This window comes from Micromesistius poutassou (assembly GCF_964030765.1).
Source record: "Micromesistius poutassou genome assembly, chromosome: 12".
Taxonomy (NCBI): domain Eukaryota; kingdom Metazoa; phylum Chordata; class Actinopteri; order Gadiformes; family Gadidae; genus Micromesistius; species Micromesistius poutassou.
In genome coordinates, this window is record NC_140282.1 from 3,952,088 (window position 1) to 3,972,056 (window position 19,969).

A 19,969-nucleotide genomic window follows, 5' to 3' on the forward strand; every position below is an offset into this window, starting at 1 on the left:
GATTATTATAACAACTACATGGATGGACTATGTAAGAGCATTATCCATTAGCCATTCCCCGTGTCTCAGCGAGGGCCACCTGTTGAACGCGGCTGGGTGGCTACGTTAAGAGGGAGGAGCTACGACGTAAAGCCCATATTTGGGCTGCCACAACTCTTCGAATTAACGCCATCTGTTCCACTTTGCGTCGCTGAAATCCGAACTGCTGTAAGTATTGTATTACTCCCAATTACCTTTTCCATCAGCTATATCTGCTTTTGCGTTGTCAGGCAATGCTCTTTTGTTGTTGGTGCTATGTTATTGTCTTACTGTGAATAGCATTAGCATTTTAAATGTCTAATTCCGATGACTGTTAATAACCCATAACCCAGTCATAACCCAGTCGGCTTTTTTCTGCAGTATGCTGTTAATCACATTCACAAATAGGTAAATGGACATGCAAAAGATAACTGGAGGGTAGATTAGTGTTAGGGTATAATAAATGTTTTATTATAGGCTTTACGAGGCTGTACGCGTAGAAAATATGACGTCACAAACCATTTAAGCAGATAAAGTCAGAGCAGAAGGACGCGTGGCGTGATATATTACCATGGATGTGTTGTTCGTATGTTGTTTACACATACGAAGGAAGAATACATGACACGGAAGTGACGTCACGCATCGAGCACGCAGCTCTTTTACTATTGGCTTAAAACGTGCAGAGCGTTTCATTTAAATGTCTGGGCGGTGCGGTTCGTCCACGTCCGAGTACGTGAGTAAATAAACATTGTTACCGGTTAGGGGATTTTTCTAATTTATTTGTAACGCACTGTGGAAATATGATCAACAATGGTATAATCTGATTAATTTTCTTTTCTTTTTTTGCAGAGACGAGAAGTAAGGAACTCGCGAGGCAAGAGATGGTAACCATGAGGATTCGGACAGAATACATGAAGAAATTTAAAGATCCCAAATGGGAATCCTACTCCAAGTGTTATGAGGAGTTGTTCAGGTACCGGATGGCCCGGAGGCTTCTAGAGCACAGCCACAACCCTTGGTTCTGGGGCGGATCCGACACCGACTCTGATGTTAGCGAAAGCCCTAGGCAGTCAAACAAAAACCCCACAGAAACTGTGATCGCAGGAGACCGACAAGATGCTGAAGAATATGAAGAATGTAGGGGAGACGGTGGAGTCCGGCAGGGGAAGCACAGGGTAACCCTTCCTGGAAGCACAGAAACAATACCAAAGATTCAACTCCCAGAAGAGGAGGATGCGTCTCCTTCACCCTCTGCTGCCAACAGTAACTATAAGCGCCATTCAACTTCTGTGACGTATATAACCTGATTGTGTTTAACAAATGTCATAATGTTTGTTAAAGGAAAAAAAAAAGGATGCATGCCTTAGTTTCCAATGATGTCCCCCACAAAACCACCTCCTAAACCCTTCCCCACCTCCCTACTACCCCCGGTTCTCTCAAGGAGGCCAACTTGAGGGCGTGGCTGAGTTAAGACTCCAAGCGGAGGTGGAGGAGGAGAGCGCGGAGCAGAGGGCCAACAGTAGATGTAGTAATCAGCCATCAACTCTTGCAAAGCAGCCAGACCCAGGTATCCACGCGCTGAACGACTTGCAGCACCTAGCTCATGTACTCATCGAAGGCTAAGAGTGAAACAGTCTCTGTGTATATGGACGCCGCCCTGTGGTCCAGAATCAAATGACCTTGGTTTTTGTCTAAGCTGAGGTCAAATGTCTTGATAAGAACCTTTTATCTAAAGCGATATTACACTAGTATAGAACATCCTAAAATGTGTCTTAAGCAGTGAAGTTCATAGAGATAGTTTAGGAAGCCATATATTCATCATGGCCAACAGTCAATGTTCACTCTGCCAATGTGAGCTTGTGTAAAAGACTGAAGATTTGAATGAACGCCTCAACAGATCAAGAATGTTTTACGATTCTGTAATAATTCCAATACAAACATTCCTTTAAAACAATGTCTACAAGTTGACGGTAAACAGAGGAAAATGCAGTAGTACTTGACATTTCCATGTTGCCTTCTTGCTTCTAGAAAGAGTTTCCCGCCACCCAGAGCGGGTGAAAACCGCCTCCAAGTCTACTAAACCTGCTCAGCATGTTAAGAGAGTGAGGTCTGCGCCGAAGCACAAGCCTCGGGACGAGAACATGGAGGGCAGGCATCCTTTTGCCCTGTATGGGCAGGGAGAGCGGGCTGCAGACATGGCTGCCAAGAGGACTCATAATGTGGGCCCTGCGGCATCCACTGTGGAGGTGAGCTCTCGCTCTCTCGCCTTCCACTGCGGTGTGTGTGTGTGTGTGTGTGTGTGTGTGTGTGTGTGTGTGTGTGTGTGTGTGTGTGTGTGTGTGCGTGTGCGTGTACTTGCAGCAAGCCATGTAACAGCATGGACCCTTTGGATAAAAGCTTCCATCAAATCACATAAATTATTTATATGTATTTATATTCAAGATTATATATATTCACATGCCGCCCTCTCATTGTCAGATCCATGAGTCAGCACTACGAGCCAAGACCAGGCGGGAAGTAGAGCGTCTTCTCCAGACCCAGCGAGTCGAGCAGCGAAGAGCAAAATCTGTTGAACTGGACAAGACAAACAAAACTGGGCCAGGACAGCCGGAGTTCAACCCCTGGCTGACGGAGTACATGAGATGCTTCTCCGCCAGCGCACGGTAGAACACATGGATGGACCATCAGTGTCATCCCCAAAGACTAAAACACACAGATGTACACAAACGTACATGTGGACATATACCAGCATCCTTTTTGATGTGCAGGTTGTGTCTATATTAGAAAAATCTAAATTGTCATTGTGTTGCGGTTTTAATTTTCTGAGTTTAGCTTTTGCACAGTGTGTCTGTCAGTCCGTGCACACCATGTAGGTATTTTTTAGTCTTCGGTTCGTAATAGTTGTACATTTGAAAAAACGTGTTTCGTTAGGGATATTGTGTCTGTGGACGATGGTTGTCTATTTCTGTATATTACAACACACCTAATGTATTTTAATCAACGGTTAAGAACAAAAATGGTTACCTACTGTTATTGTACAGAATGAAATGTATTTGGTTTGAGGGTTTTTTTTGGACCTGAATAAGAGTGTTTGTATAGTTTATATAATGTGTTACACAATTAGTTTCAACCTAGTAATTTTATATGACAACATGCATTGCATGGGTGCTGATATGGTGTTCAACAGCTTTGGTACTTTTAACTATACATGCAGCACTCTGCTTTATGGGTGTTTATAATTACCGTTAATTAACCTACATCAATAATCATGAACTGTAAACTCATCGGTATCACACATGCTACCAAAGAGACTGTCGACTAGGCCTGGGCAATAAAACAATAAATTATCGTATCGTGATAACTTGATAACTGATCACTGATCAATATCAACATAAAACATGTTCAATATATATCGCACCGAATCTAGCAGCTGGGATTGTTACACAAACACGGTTCCATACTAATTTACAATATTTGAGTGTTTTTCATTGTTGTATTGACATTGGAGTATTTACCATTGGAGTATTTACCAATGAAGAACAGTGCAAGGTCATATTAAGTGGTAAACAGAAGTGTTTAAATCCAGCATGGTAATTCCTAGTATTTTTAGGTCATTCAAATTATCAATAGTTATCGATATCGATCAATACGATCAAGTTATATCGTGATGTCTTTCAGCCATATCGCCCAGGCCTACTGTCGACAGACTCTTATTTGACTGGTTTCACAATAAATGAAAACCTACAGATAAATGTACATGATACATTGTAGCTGGCCTGCGGTAACGTGTAGACCTACACAAAGTAGTAAGGTAGTGTGCAGGAAAATGTTTGTGTTGCTTGGCAACAGTCCATCCCAGTCGAGTTGCGGAACATTTTGTGCTGGCGGAGCCGAACAAATAATTAAACAAAGAAATCCTCAATCTTTTGTCGCTTATAACTGTTATAACAAATAAATGGCCAGGGTGATTATCCTCGTCACTTGGCTTGCAGGCCTCACTGACTGCCAGTAGCCCTCCATCTCATGTGTTATGGCTTAAATCCCTTTTGTTTTATGGACACAGAATTGTGAATGGTGTGTACATATTATCTGTGGTTGTTTCTGGGATCTTCACGTGGTTGCATGGTTCACATGGATGAACCAAGAAGCCTGACTCGTCTTCATACTGGTCTTTTCTAGACCTCACAGCATTACCAAGACCAGGATGGAACACAGCTATTAAGTAACAACCCTCAAATGCAATGGCTGAAATCTACATTGCAAATGGTCTTCAGCCTTTGGATAAATGTCTCGCTAAATGACTTCATAGAAAATAGTTTCTCTTCACAATATTGCCATATTGAATGAGCTTTATCTACAAATAAACACATCCTAGATTGACACTTTACCAATAGAGAATCAAGGATCCAACTATAAAACTGTGGATGTGGTCTCTCCATCTCATTTACATTTATGATGTGCAGTCGCTCTTATTTCAAAAAGATATTTTATTATACACAATAAATAAAAATCCATGTGATTGATAATGACAGGAGATAAACATACATACACATCAAATAAAAGGGTCTGAGAATCCCAGCAGGAAACCAAACCATAACAGTAAAAGTGGTCAAATTTCAGACAAGCACAATTGTGTCCGTGTGATTTAAGAGCATCAATAATCCATACTACCAAAATAATTGGCTACATCGTTAAAATATACCAGATGGGATTGACCCGTTAACATTAGCAATCAGGCAATAAGGACAACACAAATAAAACCAAATAAAAAAAAATATGAAAAGACTTAACCACCAGCGGGTTTAAAAGGGGATTTTGACTCAAAAGTTTTGAAATACTCTCACATTTAATACACTTTGAATAACCCTTAAAATATTTAAAATGTAGCTAGGTGAACCCAGGCGCATGCTGGAGCCGATGGACGATAAGATGGCAGCAATCTGAGAGAGTTTGGAAATGTGGACATCACACGATATCCTCTATCTATTTTTTAGGTCACCATGAACGCATGAAGACACTATGATAATGTGATCATTCTTTAAATGATATGAAATGTTGACAGCTCAGAGTGATCAAGGGAAACGATACAACTCTGCTCCCACTGGCCGCACGAATATACTAATTTTTCTACTTTTTTTTTCACAACCGACAGGTTAACTGACTTTCATGGCAGACTGTTATTATTTATGAAACTTTATTTACATCCACATTGACCGCCTTGTCGATGCTGCCAAAATCATAATTTTTTCCTCAGAGAGGAACTTTACATACCCGAATGATGAAGACTAAAACGACAATGTTATAAACATGAAGTCAATATACATGTTTTTTTTCTATACATAAGTCATAATGAAATACTTTAATATATTCTGTTTGATAAAACATGCATCAACCTCTTTTTACAGACTCACTGTACAGTTTGCAAGATGCATTGGGGTGGGTGGAGAATGGATGCATTGGGGTGGGTGGAGAATGGATGCATTGGGGTGGGTGGAGAATGAATGACAAAATTCGAGGAGTGATGGTGATATTAAGAGCAGAACAAATCATGGTAGCCAATTAACTAAGAGGAAGGAAGCAGTTTAGCTGCTGAATGTGTAGGGAATGAGGAATTGATGGAAAAAGCATAACATAGAAAGACACTAAAAGGGAAAAGGGATGGTGACCAATGGTTTGAGAGTAGACTGGTGAACAGATAGGCAGTCCACCTATCTGTCCACCTTCAAGTAGACAAGACGGTAGGAATCCATGTGAGTTTCAAAGAAAAGGAGTTGTACTGAAGAAGCTTTGGCAAATACTGTAGCATACATCAGTAGGATCTAAATAGATTTGAAAAGATAGATTGTTAATAGATAAACACTCATAGCGATGGAGCTTAAGTAACGATTGGTATATACATATCGGTAGAGGACTCAGAACATACTAGTAGGATTAGAGAGACAGCAAGTGGAATACAGTCTCTAAAATCCATTTGCAAGAAGAAGAAGCTTAGCCCTTGGTTGATAACAGCAGTTGAGGATGGGACAAATCAATAGTTTTTCATTGATACACTTCCTGATTAATGGGTTGGGCTTTGTCAAATAGCTTGGTGGATGGGCTGAGTCGAGGTTGAGCTGAACCATGGATAGAAACCACTGTTAAGTACTGATCCTTGATTTTGCATTAAAATCCACCACTACAAAGGACTTACCCAGTACAAAACGGACCAAAGAGGATACCTTGTCCCCTTCGGCTCCTTCTATGCCGACCAGTCCCTAACCCAGTGATTACTACATAATGAAGTGCAGTTGAAAATCAATAACATAACATACAACAAATGCACTACCTCATAATGTTAATGTGCTGTGTTTCCATGCATATAATATTACATCGTTTTGAGAAAATCTACATTGCTAATTTGACCACTTTTTTATAATGAACATGCTCATGTAACAATGGGTATAATGAGAGCAATGCAGGCCCATGGTAATGGAGTAATGTGTATAAACAGTACAGCAAGAAGCTACATCCAAATGCTTGCCTTTCGTTGTACCTCCATTTCACTCACACTCACACCCGCTCTAAAACGACAATTAGGACTTTTTGGGGCCAGAGGTTAGGGTTCCATACAAGGGTTAGGTGATTTCATTAAGTGATTTCAATGCTCTGGAGATGGCAAACGATGCAATGGTTAAAAACGTTAAATAAAAAAGTCACAAGAATAGTAACCTCAAATCTAAATTTTTTTTTCTTCTTCCACTGGTCTTTTTCCAACCTAAATAAAAGTATAAACATTTAAAACCACAGCTGTGTCCACACCCATACACACAGTTGCCATTCTGTTTGTGACAATCAATAATCAATCGTCTACAACTAGAGCCATAAAACCCACCCCGCTGCCACCTAAGGTTGTCAATGAAGTATCAGTGGCAACGCCGACCCCAGGTACTGATCCCAATCTCATCGCTTGATCCCACAAACATACTCCACCGTGTGTGTGGTTGTGTTGCCCCACCTGGTGGATGTAGCGGGCCCACTAGCAGCTGCAGTCCTGGCCCCCCTGAGGCTGCCCGCGGCGGGGGGAGCGCAGCTGTCGCAGAGCCGCGTCGCCGTACTGGATCCCAGATCCCATCCGCTCAGGATCCAGCTCTCCTGGAAATGAAGAACACGACCAAAACTGAATGACGCCCAAGGGGCTTTTGGTTGGATGTGTTGTGCCCGAAACCTGTGCGTCAAGACACTTTTCATGCAGGCAGCCTCAGTGCATTAACATGTAAATGGATCAAAACTATACACATTCCTGGTCATTCATTTTTTAACTATGACCAATTCCGGTACATAGGTTGGCAAATGGCTAAGCAGGAAAGAGTGTAAGAATGGAGATAGACATGGAGTCTAACAACAACGAAGTAGACTGGTGTTTGTGTTTGAAGAAAGAGAGGCAAATTGGTGTGTGTGTGTGTGTGTGTGTAAAATATATACACAATAATAGTGGTAAAAAGCCAGCTAAAAAAAATAAATAAAAAAAAGCCAGTCTTAAGCCATATTGGTTCCTATGGGACTGCAACACCCCTCCACCAACCTTTTACAGATTCATGACATCTAGGACGTCTACAGGAATTTTAAATTAAAGTGTGTTCAGAGCTAGCAACGTAAAATCACTAATCTCCATTAATTATTTCTTCAGAACAGACTGTGTGTATCATGGATATCTTACTGTAAATCATGTTATGTTAGACTATGATAGCAGAGGCGAGCAATACAAGTTGCAGGCTGATACACAGGTCAGGTCAGGTTATGCTCAGTATTTGTACCTGACTCAATCTTGTTGAGGATTTTCCTTGCACACTGTATAAAAGCCTCCTCAACGTTCTCCCCCGTTAGAGCACTTGTCTCAAGAAACATCAACTCTGAAAAATAAGCACATACACACAAATGTTATGATCAAACATTACACTGTTTCTGTATGAGCTACTACGTGCACTGGTACAATCATTTATTGATAAGGGGGCATTTTTTTTTGCTATCACACAGATAAAGAGGAGACAAATCCAAACCATTTTCCTGTGCAAAGCGCGACGCCTCCAGGAACGTGACCTCTCGGTCAGCCTCCAGGTCTTTCTTGTTGCCACAGAGGATAATGACAATGTTTTGACTGGCCAACATCCGGGCATCACTTAACCATGTGGTTAGAGCGTTGTACGTCTCACGACTGAGAAAGAGGTGAAGGGCTGGTTTAATAAATTAGAACATTTTATAAGTGCTGAAATGGATTTTAATGACTCACCTAGTAATATCGTACACAAGTAAGGCTCCTGCTGCTCCTCTGTAGTAACTTCTCGTGACAGACCTGATAAACAGTATCAATATATAAAAAGAAAGAACAGGCAGACAGATTTCAGTGTTGCAACAATAGTTGCTATATATATTTGATGCAAATATATTTTGTGTTACTAAAGTACAAAGCTGGTTTGGAAAATTCCCATGATCATGAAAACCTTTTGTTTCCTTTCCTATTATTTTACAGCTTAAAATAATAGTTTCCATGACAAAATAATTGAATCAGGTACCTGAACCTCTCCTGTCCAGCTGTGTCCCAGATTTGTAGTTTGACCATTTTGTTGACTACACTGATTATCTTGGAGCCAAACTCCACTCCAATAGTATGATTTGACTCATCTTTAACTGTAAATAGAACAAATTGTCATTAGGCTAAACAGATCCAAGACCAACAGCTTGCATCGGTCTTAGGTGTGTAAGACCAAGATAAATACATTTGTCTGATAAAACATTGCCAGTGTTGGCTGTTGCATTGGAGATGTAAGACAATTATTTTGAGTCCCATGAACAACAACATATTTAGAATTGTACGTGGTCCTTGTGTATTTCAGACTTACATCTCTTCTCTATGAACTGGTGCAGCAGGCAGGATTTGCCTGTCCCAGCATTCCCAATTACCAAGAACTTAAACAGGAAATCTGAAGAGGGAACACGAAGTGTTATGTTATATGTTACGTTAGATCTAACCAAACGCTGTACAGAATCAGAAATTGGATTGAACAGTCCAAGCGATTGAAGTGTGCCCCATCATCCGTCTCAGAAGTCTATTGCTTCTTTAAGTTTAGAAAAGCACGGAAGTCTTTAATAATACTACTCCGAAAGTAGTACGCTGGCAAGGGAGGCGTTATCAACTTGCAAAACAAGCATTCATCACGACGAAGAATTTGTCCCCACACCACAATGGTAGATTACAAAACAAACAATACTATTGATTCCTTCCAAAGTAACGTTACCTACGGAACAATCCATTTGATACCTCCATCCCCACTATTATGATCACACCATCTATATTCGACCAACCCATGAAGTAGCCGACCTTAATAAATCTTTCTCGTATTAAGGTGCATCTCTCAAGTCTTCCAATGCCAGAAAATGTCAGAAAAACAATATATTTTTAATAGATATAGCAATTAGCAGACTGACAGCTGCTAGCTTTAAGCCCCGGCTAGCTGTCAGTAAGGTGTAGCAAGGAAAACCTTGTGGATACACCTGCTCCATCCCTTTCCCCCTCGATGGAGAATGATGGATCATTAATCAACGAGGCTCTTACCGTAAGTCTCTGACATAGCCAGGTCGGCGTTATCACACAAAAAAGGATTTACTCAGAACAAGTTTTGGGAATAGAGAAATAAGACACTGACAAATGGGTGTAATGGGACGCTAGGTTGGACCAGGGTTACAACTACGGATTTGCTAGATTGTCCTTCCGAGGTTCCGTAGTTTTGATTTTCAACGTAAAGGCCTCTTCGATAAAATACCAAATGTTTTTCATCGATGTTGTTTTGTTTGACATTCATAGTTCTTCAAAAACTAGGCTAACATATTTAACCAGTTAAATATAATTTTGAAAATGTACATTGAAAAGGATTCACTACATAATTAAAAAGTCTTATATTTTATTTTCTCTGATGAGTTAATATCGCACAACTTTGATATACCTTGCTTACACGGATCATACACCCGCTAGATTCAATAATAATAAATACATTTCTCTCATCTGAAATTATGTGGATTTTGGTGGCACGGCCTTTAAGCGGATCTACACCCACACGCATCACACTTCTTCTACCCTGATGTGACCCGGGCCCAAGGCGGCCCTCTGGAGTCTGCACAGAGCCAGTGTTTTTACCGCCAAGAGTGCCATCCATATTCTTGCTTTTTGTGTATCTCTTCTCTTGATGCTGGAACTGCCCACTCAGCTCCGTCCAGTCGGCTCACAGTGGTCCCTCACACTCTTCAGAGAGCACCTGAAGAAGAAGTTTTATGGGGAAAAGACTCACCAGCCTACATCTTGTAATGGATGTCTGTTATTACGATAGATTATATAGTCCTAGGTGTTATCTCACTTAACCATCTCTGTTAGGGCACTTAACCCTCTATGTTTATAATATTATATTATAATAATTTAAACGTAAGTCCCAAGGCTTTGCTTTGAGTGTAACAATATTCACCTTTATGTCTACATTTCATATTTTTTTATAAAGTAAAATGTTCATAATGAATACATATATATATATATATAATATGCATATGAATTGAACTCGACACGCCCACAAACCGCCCGCAAGCACCCTCCAGTCGGCATCCCGTCACTATCAGATTCAAACATGGCCACTGTGGTGCCCGTCAGACCGTCCTGTGATAGCAGCCCTGCAACTCCAGGAGTGCCGTGTATCAAGGTAATGTTGCCTCGACGGAATCCTAAACAACCTATTCCAAGTGTGGGAACATTGAGAAATGTGTGCATCGTTAACCCGGGTAATAGAGCAAGCCAGCGGGCATCGATAGCTAACTAATTCATGTGTGTGAATTGGTAGCTACGCTAGCGCTCCTCCTTTGTTTCCAATTCATGTCTAATAGTGTAAGGTTGGCTAAGGGTCCCTTGTGTTTACTGCGATGTGAATTGTTGGTTAGTTTGAGTTAAGAAAATGTAACCTTAAAGATAAACGCACGGTGGATTGGCGTGGGTTTCCCGTGGAAAGCTAATGTTGGTAACGCTAATGTTATACTAACATTAAATGTCCAGAATGGATTAAAAGAGTCTGTTTACATTACTTACAATTAACTTTTTGGTCCACCAGATAATGTGATCTGAACTTGCGCAACATTGTATAGTTTATTCATTTGCACAATATCGATTGCAGTATTCGAAGTGCTGCGAGTGGTTTGAATCTGTGTACGTTTAATTCATTTTAATACGAGTAATAATTTTAATTAAATTTTTTCAATACGAGTATCTATCAAAGTGGCAAAGTATAACATTTAAGACATGTATTTTAATGTCAAATGTGCAATGAGTGTCCAAATAATATTTTAACAACACTTGTAATGATAACCTACTTTTGCAAATGTTGTTATATTATACTATATCAGTTGTACTGCATCATCTGTGCAGACCAGAGTATAAATAAGCCATTGCTATAGACTTGCATTTAATATCTGTTGAAAGGTAGGGCTAGACATATTTCCCAATGATGCTGCTCGATATGTTGCAGACTTTGGGGTTCAGGCATCGAAGATGGCAACAAGTATCTTTCACATGGGAGTAGAACAAACCCCTAAGCTATACTCAACCTTAATAATAATATTTCATTCATATCAATGGGAAGCCCTTCATAAAACCTATCATGGTGAAATAATGTTGGTGATGGTAAACTATGTTGTGTGTGCATATAGCTCTGTGGAATAGTCTTTATATTTCGCATCACGCTGGTTTTTCTTCTCAGGAGGATGTTATTGAGGAGGTGTCCAATGATGGAAGCCAACCACCTAAAAGGAGAAGAATGGGTTCTGGCGATAGTTCCAGAAGCTGTGATACCTCCAGCCAGGAGCCTGGGTGGGTAGGGCAGGCCATATAGGACATATAGGACATATTCACGGAAATAACCAAAAATTATTTACCAATTGAGGACTTTCTTAATCTATACCATAATCTATGCAGTTCAATATTGATTTATTATAATTATTATTAGTAGAACATATTTATTAAGTATTATTGGTTGTAGTAGAAGAACATTTATTAATGTTGTAATTATTATTATTATTAATTAAGTGGCATTGTGTAACAATCCAGGACATATCGGTCGTCAATGCTGATGGATAGTAATTAATATATTGTTAGTCATAAAATCACATCCTATAACTGATATTGCAACTTAAATATATGAATAATATTAAGCCTATATTTCCCTCTTGCTGAAGGGAAAACAAGGAAGCGTTGGTGAGAGAATCCTCTCAGTGGTCACTTTCCCTCTGTCCCGACAACAGACCCACGTATTTCCCAGCAGAGAACCTGACAGAGTACAAGTGGCCTGCCGACGACACGGGGGAGTACTACATGCTCCAGGAGCAGGTCAGCGAGTACCTGGGGGTCACGTCATTCAAGAGGAAGTACCCCGGTGAGCGCGATGACCCCCTCCTAGAGTATCGTACCATATTCTGCTAGGGTCCCTATTGTAATGCAGGGGCTTAATATCAATGAGTTGACCCGGGGGGAAATGTATACGTACCATACAAACAAATCCCCTTTTTATTTATTTCACACTTCTATTCACTGTTAGACCACCATCTGGTAGACAACTAATATACTTCTTCTGAAAACCGCTTTTCTGTGCCTGTGTGACCGTGGCCTCCCTTGTAGACCTGGAGAGGCGAGACTTGTCCCACAAAGAAAAGCTATGCCTACGAGAACAGAATGTAATCACTGAGACGCAGTGCACCTTGGGTATGACGCATCTTAATAACTCCTGCGCCATTCATTGAATTTGTTTTATTGAGGTTGCAATCTGAGTGTGTGTGTGTGTGTGTGTGTGTGTGTGTGTGTGTGTGTGTGTGTGTGTGTGTGTGTGTGTGTGTGTGTGTGTGTGTGTGTGTGTGTGTGTGTGTGTGTGTGTGTGTGTGTGTGTGTGTGTGTGTGTTTGCAGGTCTCACCGCGCTTCGCAGCGACGAGGTGATAGACCTGATGATTAAGGAGTACCCCATCAAACATTCAGAGTATTCCGTTATTCTGCAGGAGAGAGAGAGGCAGCGGATAGCCAAAGAATACTCTGTACGTATGCTGGGACTGTTTGTCTCCCAGCCTAATGGTTTGGCTTTTTGTCATGTCTGATATGATAGTAAAAAGTTTAAAAAAAAAAACCTTTTTGGGTTATCTGTCCTTGAAACAAGTCTCTGGGCCATACCTTTTGTATTTATTGGGTGGATGGATATATAGGTTTTAATTACTATTAATTACTTATTTTCTCCCATCGCTCATCTCAGCAAATGCAGCAGCAGAACCCCCAGAAGGTGGAAGCCAGCAAGGTCCCGGAGTACATCAAGAAGGCAGCCAAGAAGGCAGCCGAGTTCAACAGCAACTTCAACAGGGAGCGCATGGAGGAGAGAAGAGCCTACTTTGACCTCCAGACACACGTATGTTAGCACAGTTATACTGTTACTACCCTACATACTGCAATACATTTACTCACAGGGATGAAATCTGTGGTAGACGTTCACCTGATTTGAATTTCTAAATTAACTTCCCAAATACCTGAACCTGCTTATAGCATCTTTGGTTGGTCATAAACACAGATTGGTCTGTAGCAAGCTTGTGTTGTTGTCCTAGGTCATCCAGGTGCCCCAGGGAAGGTTCAAGGTGTTGGCCCCGGAGCTCACAAGGGCCGGGCCCTACCCTGTGGCCCTCATTCCCGGACAGTTTCAGGAATACTACAAGAGGTACAAACCAATTTGTTCATTTGTAATGTTGACAGCCTGCCACACTTAACCTTACTGCAAAAATGTCTATGTATAGTGATGCATGGAAATGGGTATTCAGAACAATATGGTGTTGTGATTGTTCGGCTTGTAGGTACTCTCCCAACGAGCTGCGGTACCTACCGTTGAACACAGCGCTGTTTGAGCCCCCTCTGGACCCCGAACTCCCGGCTCTGGACTCAGAACCTGATTCAGACGACGCTGAAGACGGCAAAGATGTCAAGAAGCACAAGAATACATCAGTAAGATATATGTCCAGCTGACCCCCGGAGAACCGGCAGGCCACTCTACGCCCTAGCTGGCTTAAAGAGTTGTAGTGTGACGTGGTGAATTATTGCACTTTTGTGTCAAATAGCTGCTGTTAGGGATATTTTGTTGTGTTGTTATTACGGAGCAGGTTGGGCTTGGGTATTTTGCTGAAGAATAATGGAAGTAGACATTGGGTTCTGACCCAGAACCCTTCGGCTGATAGCCGAACCCCGTAACCGCCAGTCGTTCCGGCCCCCTCCCTTCACGCCTCCATTTATGTGTTCTATTTATGTTTCTTTATCCATTCCTTCGCCTCCCTCCGTCTCCAGGACAGTTCTTCGGGCAACACCTCCGACGTGGAGAGCCAGGAGGGCGGAGCGCCGGGACACAAGACCAAGGGCAAGGACCGGACCGCCACGCCGGGCAAGGAGGGGACCCCGCGGCACCCCCACAAAGCGTCCGCAGCCACACCCGTGTACAAGGTAGAGGACAAACCCACCTGAACTCTGCTCTTCCTCAACAGCAGCAGCACTTTTATTAGCCCCGCCTCCTCTTCCTCCTTGTAGTACTTCCTCTGCGCCCTTTCTCCATAACCCCTCCCACACCCCCTCCCACTACCCGCCTCCTCGCCTCCTTCCCTCTGTCCTCTGGTTACCACGGTTCCCAGCAGCACTTTCTACTGAGGTCATACACGCATCCTCGTGTGCAGAACCACGTATGGTTGCCATGCGCCGGGTTTCAAACTGTAAGCAATAAGAACCATTCAGAGGAACCGTTGACCGTTTTTCGTGTATCACTTTTCCCCCGCCCCGCTTTGTGTGTGTGTGTGTGTGTGTGTGTGTGTGTGTGTGTGTGTGTGTGTGTGTGTGTGTGTGTGTGTGTGTGTGTGTGTGTGTGTGTGTGTGTGTGTGTGTGTGTGTGTGTGTGTGTGTGTGTGTGTGTATACGGATACTCCTAGAGGAAAATACACACATATGGCTGCTACGTTTTTGTTTAAGAAAAATATATACTTTTTTCTTTTTTTAATGATGCTGACGTTGTTTATACCTGTGTGAGATATCTAAAGTTTTGAGTCAGTTTTAATGTTTATATCTAAATTTGCCTAATTTAAATATGTATGTTGGCATACATATGATATACTGTGTGTTCTCAACAGTAACGTGCTGTTGTAAATTATCAGAGCAATGTTTGTTGTGGGCCTTACTGTGTGCTTATCTTTGGTGAGATGAGGAAATACAGGCCTTGTTCACACGGCTACACTTCAACTCTGTCCTAGTTCACTCAGCTCAGTCAAAGTGAACTATTCTGACAAACTACCATTAACTCACTCTTGTTTCAAATATCGCCCAACAGACCATATTTTAAAGTGTAAACAACAAAATATAGTGTGCGGTTGGGTGTTAATGATTTATGTTATCCAAATAATTGTTATTTCCTCCTACCGTTTCGCAGAAAGACATAGTCTTTTATAATAAGGTTGGTTGTGTGAACAGGGTTCTGTTTACATGTTGGATCTTAAAGGTTACTAGGTCGGCTTTCATGATGTTTGGGCTTCTCCTCCTATTAGATGTGAGCTCAGGTTATAGGGCATAGCTAATCCTATAACTTCTGTTACATCAATTAATTGCATAGCGTTCAACTACAAAATAAATATTGAATAAAGTTGAGGATTTTGAGTTGATGGAGCAATATGCCTGCAACCATACCTGGGCAAATGCACAGGTATTGATCTGTATGCAAACACCTGGACCTTTTTTCATTTTATTTAATTTTATTTCATTTTCTATGTTGAGAAATTTGTAGACAGGGATGCCAAAATAGGCAGTTTGACGAACATTATTTCCGTAGACTTTGTACAAACAATTGAAATCCGTTGAGTTTCATAGGTCAAAGCATATTGAAATGTTTCTGGCACACCTCATTGTTTTTAAGGATGTGAGGCATTTACTTGCTCAAGTGTATAAGGAAATATTTATTTTAGAAATTCAATATTTCGTTATAGTTACCACAAAAAACTTTATATGAAGCATAGTTAATCTTGTTTGGAATTATTTTTGAGCGATCTTTAAGTGTTTCTTGTTCAATAAATGTATTGTGCAATTTCAATTGATGGTCAAGTTAGACAATATTATTTGATGCAACTGGACTGTAGCTCCGCCAATTGCTGATTTGGGGCTTTCACACTTAAGTAGGACAATTATTTGAACCTCTAAAATGTCCTAAACAATGGACGATAACATGGTTCATTTGAAAGAGATGAGGAAGGACAACAGATCATGTCTAATTATAATATTGAGCAGTTTTCATGGTTTTAAAATGGATAGATGGGCCTAAACCGCTCCCACCTTTCACTTTCCCCTCTCTTTCTCTCAGTTTAGCTGTCACCCTCTCTATTTACTCCCTTCCATGTCTGACAAAGTCCATACTGAACATGTGTGTTCAAGTTTCCTTTTCTTTCAGTCAGGGGACATTTTACTTTGACTGTCACAACATGTCAATAACGCTCAGTAAAAAAACAATATACTACAAAATGTAGCACATATATTTTTGTAAGTAGCATGCTGAATTTTGTAAGACAACTGTATGTCACTAGAGGGGCAATGATTTCTATCCTGGTTTTCTACTAACCAGAGTAACACAACGTTTTTATGTGCGCAATAATGTGCGCTTCTCTGCACTTTTTACTCACTGAAAGCAAATGCCACTTGGAGATAAAGTAAATGTGCCCCAAGATAAGTTAGGGGAACAACCAAACAGTTGAAATACTTAGTTAAACATTTAGACTAGTTTTCATTATTGTTCTTGCCTCTTTTAGATTGAACCCGAAGCTTGACCACAGTATCTGTTGAAAAAAATCACTGTTGTTAGAGCTGTTCCAATACCGAGACCAGTATCGGAAATGCCAACAATACCAGTATTGGAAAAGGCCTCCGACACTGCCTAGAAATATAGTGTTGGGTATCGTGAGTATGCAAGCCTTTACTACAGACTTGCATACATTTACTACACAGGCAAAGAACGTAAGAGGTACCCTGCAATAAGAACAAGTGATATTAGTTACAATGCTAGATGCTGTATGTATTTGTTTGTGGGTTTAACTTGTGCCAGGCCATACAACAATGATAGCAATCATATCACATCCATACAGGGTTAGTAGTATACAGCTGTTAAAATAAATAGATCATATATATCCCCCAAAGAAATATCGTACAAAGTTCGAAGTATCGGAATCTGTATTGCGAAGGAAAAAATGGTATCGGAACATCTCTAGTTGTTGTCAGTGACCTATACACTAAACATATTTTTTTGTGTTGTGTATTTATTGTATCTACAATAGAGATATTTAGAGTAAAATAAGTAACTATAGATGGTTCTATGTTGACTGTGACTTCCTGATCCCAATGTCCCTTTACCTTCAGTCTGTCTTCTGTGTTGTGTTCTTTCCTATGCTTAATGCTGTCCTTCACAGTATATTCTGTAGGAAGGAACCTTTTTGAGATGTCTATCTAGCTGAGTTTCAATAAAAGTTTAAAAATGAGTGTATGGATATAGAAGTGGTAAATGTTTTTACAACAGCACATTTCTAATTTGATTTCAATTGTCTCTTTGATCTGATCTCTTTGTTTGTTGGAATCATTTGAGAATATAACCATGAAACTCTTGGTTGAATTCAAAATCTTCTGTTGCTGCTCGTTCTTTATAAAATCCCTCTTTTAAAAATTAATTTCACTATAAGAAATGTAATTTGCATGCAACTGTCAACCTACTAAAAGTCTTGACAACGTGAAAGAAAAAGGCCATTTGAATGTAAGCAGCACTGTATAACCACTGAATTGTATATGCCAGCAAGCTAGCTATTATTCTTCAACCATATGTTAATAACAATATAATTGAGCACTTTGTCTAAACATTATCCTTCCAATGAGCATTAACCATCCATTATTTAGTCTTTATATGTATTTAGTCAAATGCTTGTATACTTTTTTTTTTTTTTACCAAAAATGCTCATTCTGATGATGTCATGTTGATTTAACCTGTGAATATCCATGTATACAGCTGTGATTGGTTTTTATAGCCTTATTCTGCCCTTGCAGCCTAAGGTCATTCCCAATGCTATTTGTGGCATTTGCCAGAAGGGTAAAGAGGCCAACAAGAGAGGCAAGCCAGAGGCTCTCATTCACTGCTCCCAATGCGATAACAGCGGTAAGTGTGAAGGGTAATTTTAAAGGATTGTTCCTGTCTCTGAGATATCGAGGTAGTCGTTCTAGCTAACACTAACTAAGCAGCCTTCAGGAGAACTATAGTGTCAACCCCACTGTCGTTTTTCACCTGATCCCTTTGCAAGAAAAAAACAATATAGCTTGAAATGTGTGTATGTGATTATTTGCGATCATTTGTGATCACTCATCGCCGTGCTGGGGCCGCAGGTCACCCGTCGTGCCTGGACATGAGCGAGGATCTGGTGTGTGTCATCCAGACATACCGCTGGCAATGCATGGAGTGCAAGACGTGCACCGTGTGCCAGCAGCCCCACCACGAGGACGAGATGATGTTCTGCGACCAGTGCGACCGAGGATACCACACGTTCTGCGTGGGCATGAACGCCATACCGCTCGGTATGTGCACTAGCTCACATGACTGGGATACCCATCATCCCTGGTTATGGATCATACTGATTTATTTATTTTTGAAGTACAAGAATGCATTTGAAGACCGACCTTGTACAGTAATCCTGTATTATTACCACTCAAAGTGAACGTGTGTTTTGTTGCGTCCGTTCCACCTCAGGTCTCTGGGTGTGCAAGCTATGTGAGAAAAACCCCATCACGCCTAAGAAGAAGGGAGGAGCCAAAACGCCCAAGAAGTCCAAATGATGAAGGGAACGGGCCGCCAACGTTCTGGAGCCTGGTTATGTTTGTGTCACACTGTCAGAGAGCGTCCCCTGGTGATTCTCCTCACTATTATGAGTCTCTACCAAATAGAGAGGTGTTTGCATTTCAAAATAAAGACAAGATATTTTGTACTTGTTGCTTACTATGCTATGATGACTTGGTTTGGTTTTGGTGCTACATCTTTCTTGGTGACTTTTACATATTTTTGATAAAATATTTTACATACAAAATGACAGTCAGGTCTACGTTCTTTTCATTTTTATGGTGTTGAAAATAACCTGTTTAAGCCATAGACTGTAAAGGGTCAGCCCTGTGACAGCCAGCTCATATGCATCCATCTATGCAGACACCACCTGCATGAATGTAGTGTCCTATAGAGCGTGGCCAAATGTACACATTAAACAACTGTTGCTCATTATTTATTTTATTTATATATATATATATATATATACACAATCAATACAATTAACAATGTATGTATTATGTATGTATTTGCTGAGCAAATGTTTGAGGGCTGGCTTCTTTAAGATCATGAGGTCATGTTTTTAAAGTTCACCCCATGCTGCCTCCAAGGGATAAAGTTATCACGTACTCTATGAAAAACACTTTTCTCAACTTGTGTTGAAAGGTTGTTGGAGAATTTATTATTGTTTGTATAACTTGCTGTTCTAAAAGTATATCCTTATGAAAATGACTGAAAATGACTTGATCCATCTTTGGGGAGAAACCTACTATTGAAAAAATGAATAGCTTATGTATTGGAAATGAGTGCATTAACATGTTTAAGTAAATCAACAGGTTTAGCTGTATATAGGCAGGAATAATTGATTTGACAGTTTTTTGTTGTGCTTCTATTTTTAACATTTGTGTATTTTCTTTTTATAATGGTTTTTTAATTCAGAATCGTGCATTGACTTTTATTGTTTAACCATGCCACGGACACAGTTTGAATATGTTTTTGAAATAAAATGCGGAAGACGACGTCTTTTGTTCTTGGGCAATCATTAAGATGGATAAAC

General features: G+C 40.6%; 3 protein-coding genes across 7 annotated transcripts; 2 read left to right on the plus strand and 1 right to left on the minus strand.

Annotated features, from left to right (window-relative positions):
• The first annotated feature begins 170 nt into the window (after positions 1-170).
• Positions 171-3,864, plus strand: ccsapb (centriole, cilia and spindle-associated protein b). The gene is made up of 5 exons (XM_084475795.1): positions 171-207; positions 868-1,281; positions 1,460-1,585; positions 2,047-2,264; positions 2,497-3,864. The coding sequence occupies exons 2-5, from the start codon at positions 900-902 to the stop codon at positions 2,683-2,685; spliced, it is 915 nt and encodes a 304-aa protein (XP_084331921.1). The 5' UTR covers positions 171-207; positions 868-899; the 3' UTR covers positions 2,686-3,864.
• A 629-nt stretch (positions 3,865-4,493) lies between these two features.
• On the minus strand, positions 4,494-9,728 carry rab4a (RAB4a, member RAS oncogene family). Of its 4 annotated transcripts, none has more exons than XM_084475813.1 (8): positions 9,608-9,728; positions 8,895-8,975; positions 8,568-8,682; positions 8,285-8,347; positions 8,055-8,209; positions 7,812-7,907; positions 7,013-7,149; positions 4,494-5,837 (listed from the first exon to the last, which is right to left on the minus strand). In XM_084475813.1, the coding sequence occupies exons 1-7, from the start codon at positions 9,621-9,623 to the stop codon at positions 7,034-7,036; spliced, it is 642 nt and encodes a 213-aa protein (XP_084331939.1). In that variant the 5' UTR covers positions 9,624-9,728; the 3' UTR covers positions 4,494-5,837; positions 7,013-7,033. The 4 variants fall into 4 exon arrangements, with proteins under 4 accessions (XP_084331939.1, XP_084331940.1, XP_084331941.1 ...); XM_084475814.1 differs by lacking the exon at positions 4,494-5,837 and adding an exon at positions 5,855-6,772; XM_084475815.1 differs by lacking the exon at positions 4,494-5,837 and having other exon boundaries at positions 5,855-7,149; positions 8,300-8,347.
• Positions 9,729-10,657: 929 nt separating this feature from the next.
• On the plus strand, positions 10,658-19,912 carry phf10 (PHD finger protein 10). Of its 2 annotated transcripts, none has more exons than XM_084475810.1 (12): positions 10,658-10,736; positions 11,784-11,893; positions 12,259-12,455; positions 12,698-12,781; positions 12,981-13,105; positions 13,318-13,467; positions 13,661-13,770; positions 13,904-14,051; positions 14,388-14,540; positions 18,153-18,261; positions 18,486-18,674; positions 18,847-19,912. In XM_084475810.1, exons 1-12 carry the CDS (start codon positions 10,665-10,667, stop codon positions 18,930-18,932), a joined length of 1,533 nt encoding a protein of 510 aa, XP_084331936.1. In that variant the 5' UTR covers positions 10,658-10,664; the 3' UTR covers positions 18,933-19,912. The 2 variants fall into 2 exon arrangements, with proteins under 2 accessions (XP_084331936.1, XP_084331937.1); XM_084475811.1 differs by having other exon boundaries at positions 12,325-12,455.
• The last annotated feature ends 57 nt before the right edge of the window (positions 19,913-19,969 follow it).

Bases quoted from the DNA above. Each gene is read 5' to 3' on its own strand.
- phf10 (XM_084475810.1), top strand. From the start codon at position 10,665: ATGGCCACTGTGGTGCCCGTCAGACCGTCCTGTGATAGCAGCCCTGCA. The intron at 12,456-12,697 runs GTGAGCGCGATG...CCTCCCTTGTAG, and splicing joins ATTCAAGAGGAAGTACCCCG to ACCTGGAGAGGCGAGACTTG. The intron at 18,675-18,846 runs GTATGTGCACTA...GTTCCACCTCAG, and splicing joins CATGAACGCCATACCGCTCG to GTCTCTGGGTGTGCAAGCTA.
- ccsapb (XM_084475795.1), top strand. From the start codon at position 900: ATGGTAACCATGAGGATTCGGACAGAATACATGAAGAAATTTAAAGAT. The intron at 1,586-2,046 runs GTATCCACGCGC...TCTTGCTTCTAG, and splicing joins TGCAAAGCAGCCAGACCCAG to AAAGAGTTTCCCGCCACCCA. The intron at 2,265-2,496 runs GTGAGCTCTCGC...TCTCATTGTCAG, and splicing joins CTGCGGCATCCACTGTGGAG to ATCCATGAGTCAGCACTACG.
- rab4a (XM_084475813.1), bottom strand. The intron at 8,348-8,567 runs GTACCTGATTCA...ACTGTTTATCAG, and splicing joins GCTGGACAGGAGAGGTTCAG to GTCTGTCACGAGAAGTTACT. The intron at 7,150-7,811 runs GTACAAATACTG...CTTCATTTCCAG, and splicing joins CCTCAACAAGATTGAGTCAG to GAGAGCTGGATCCTGAGCGG.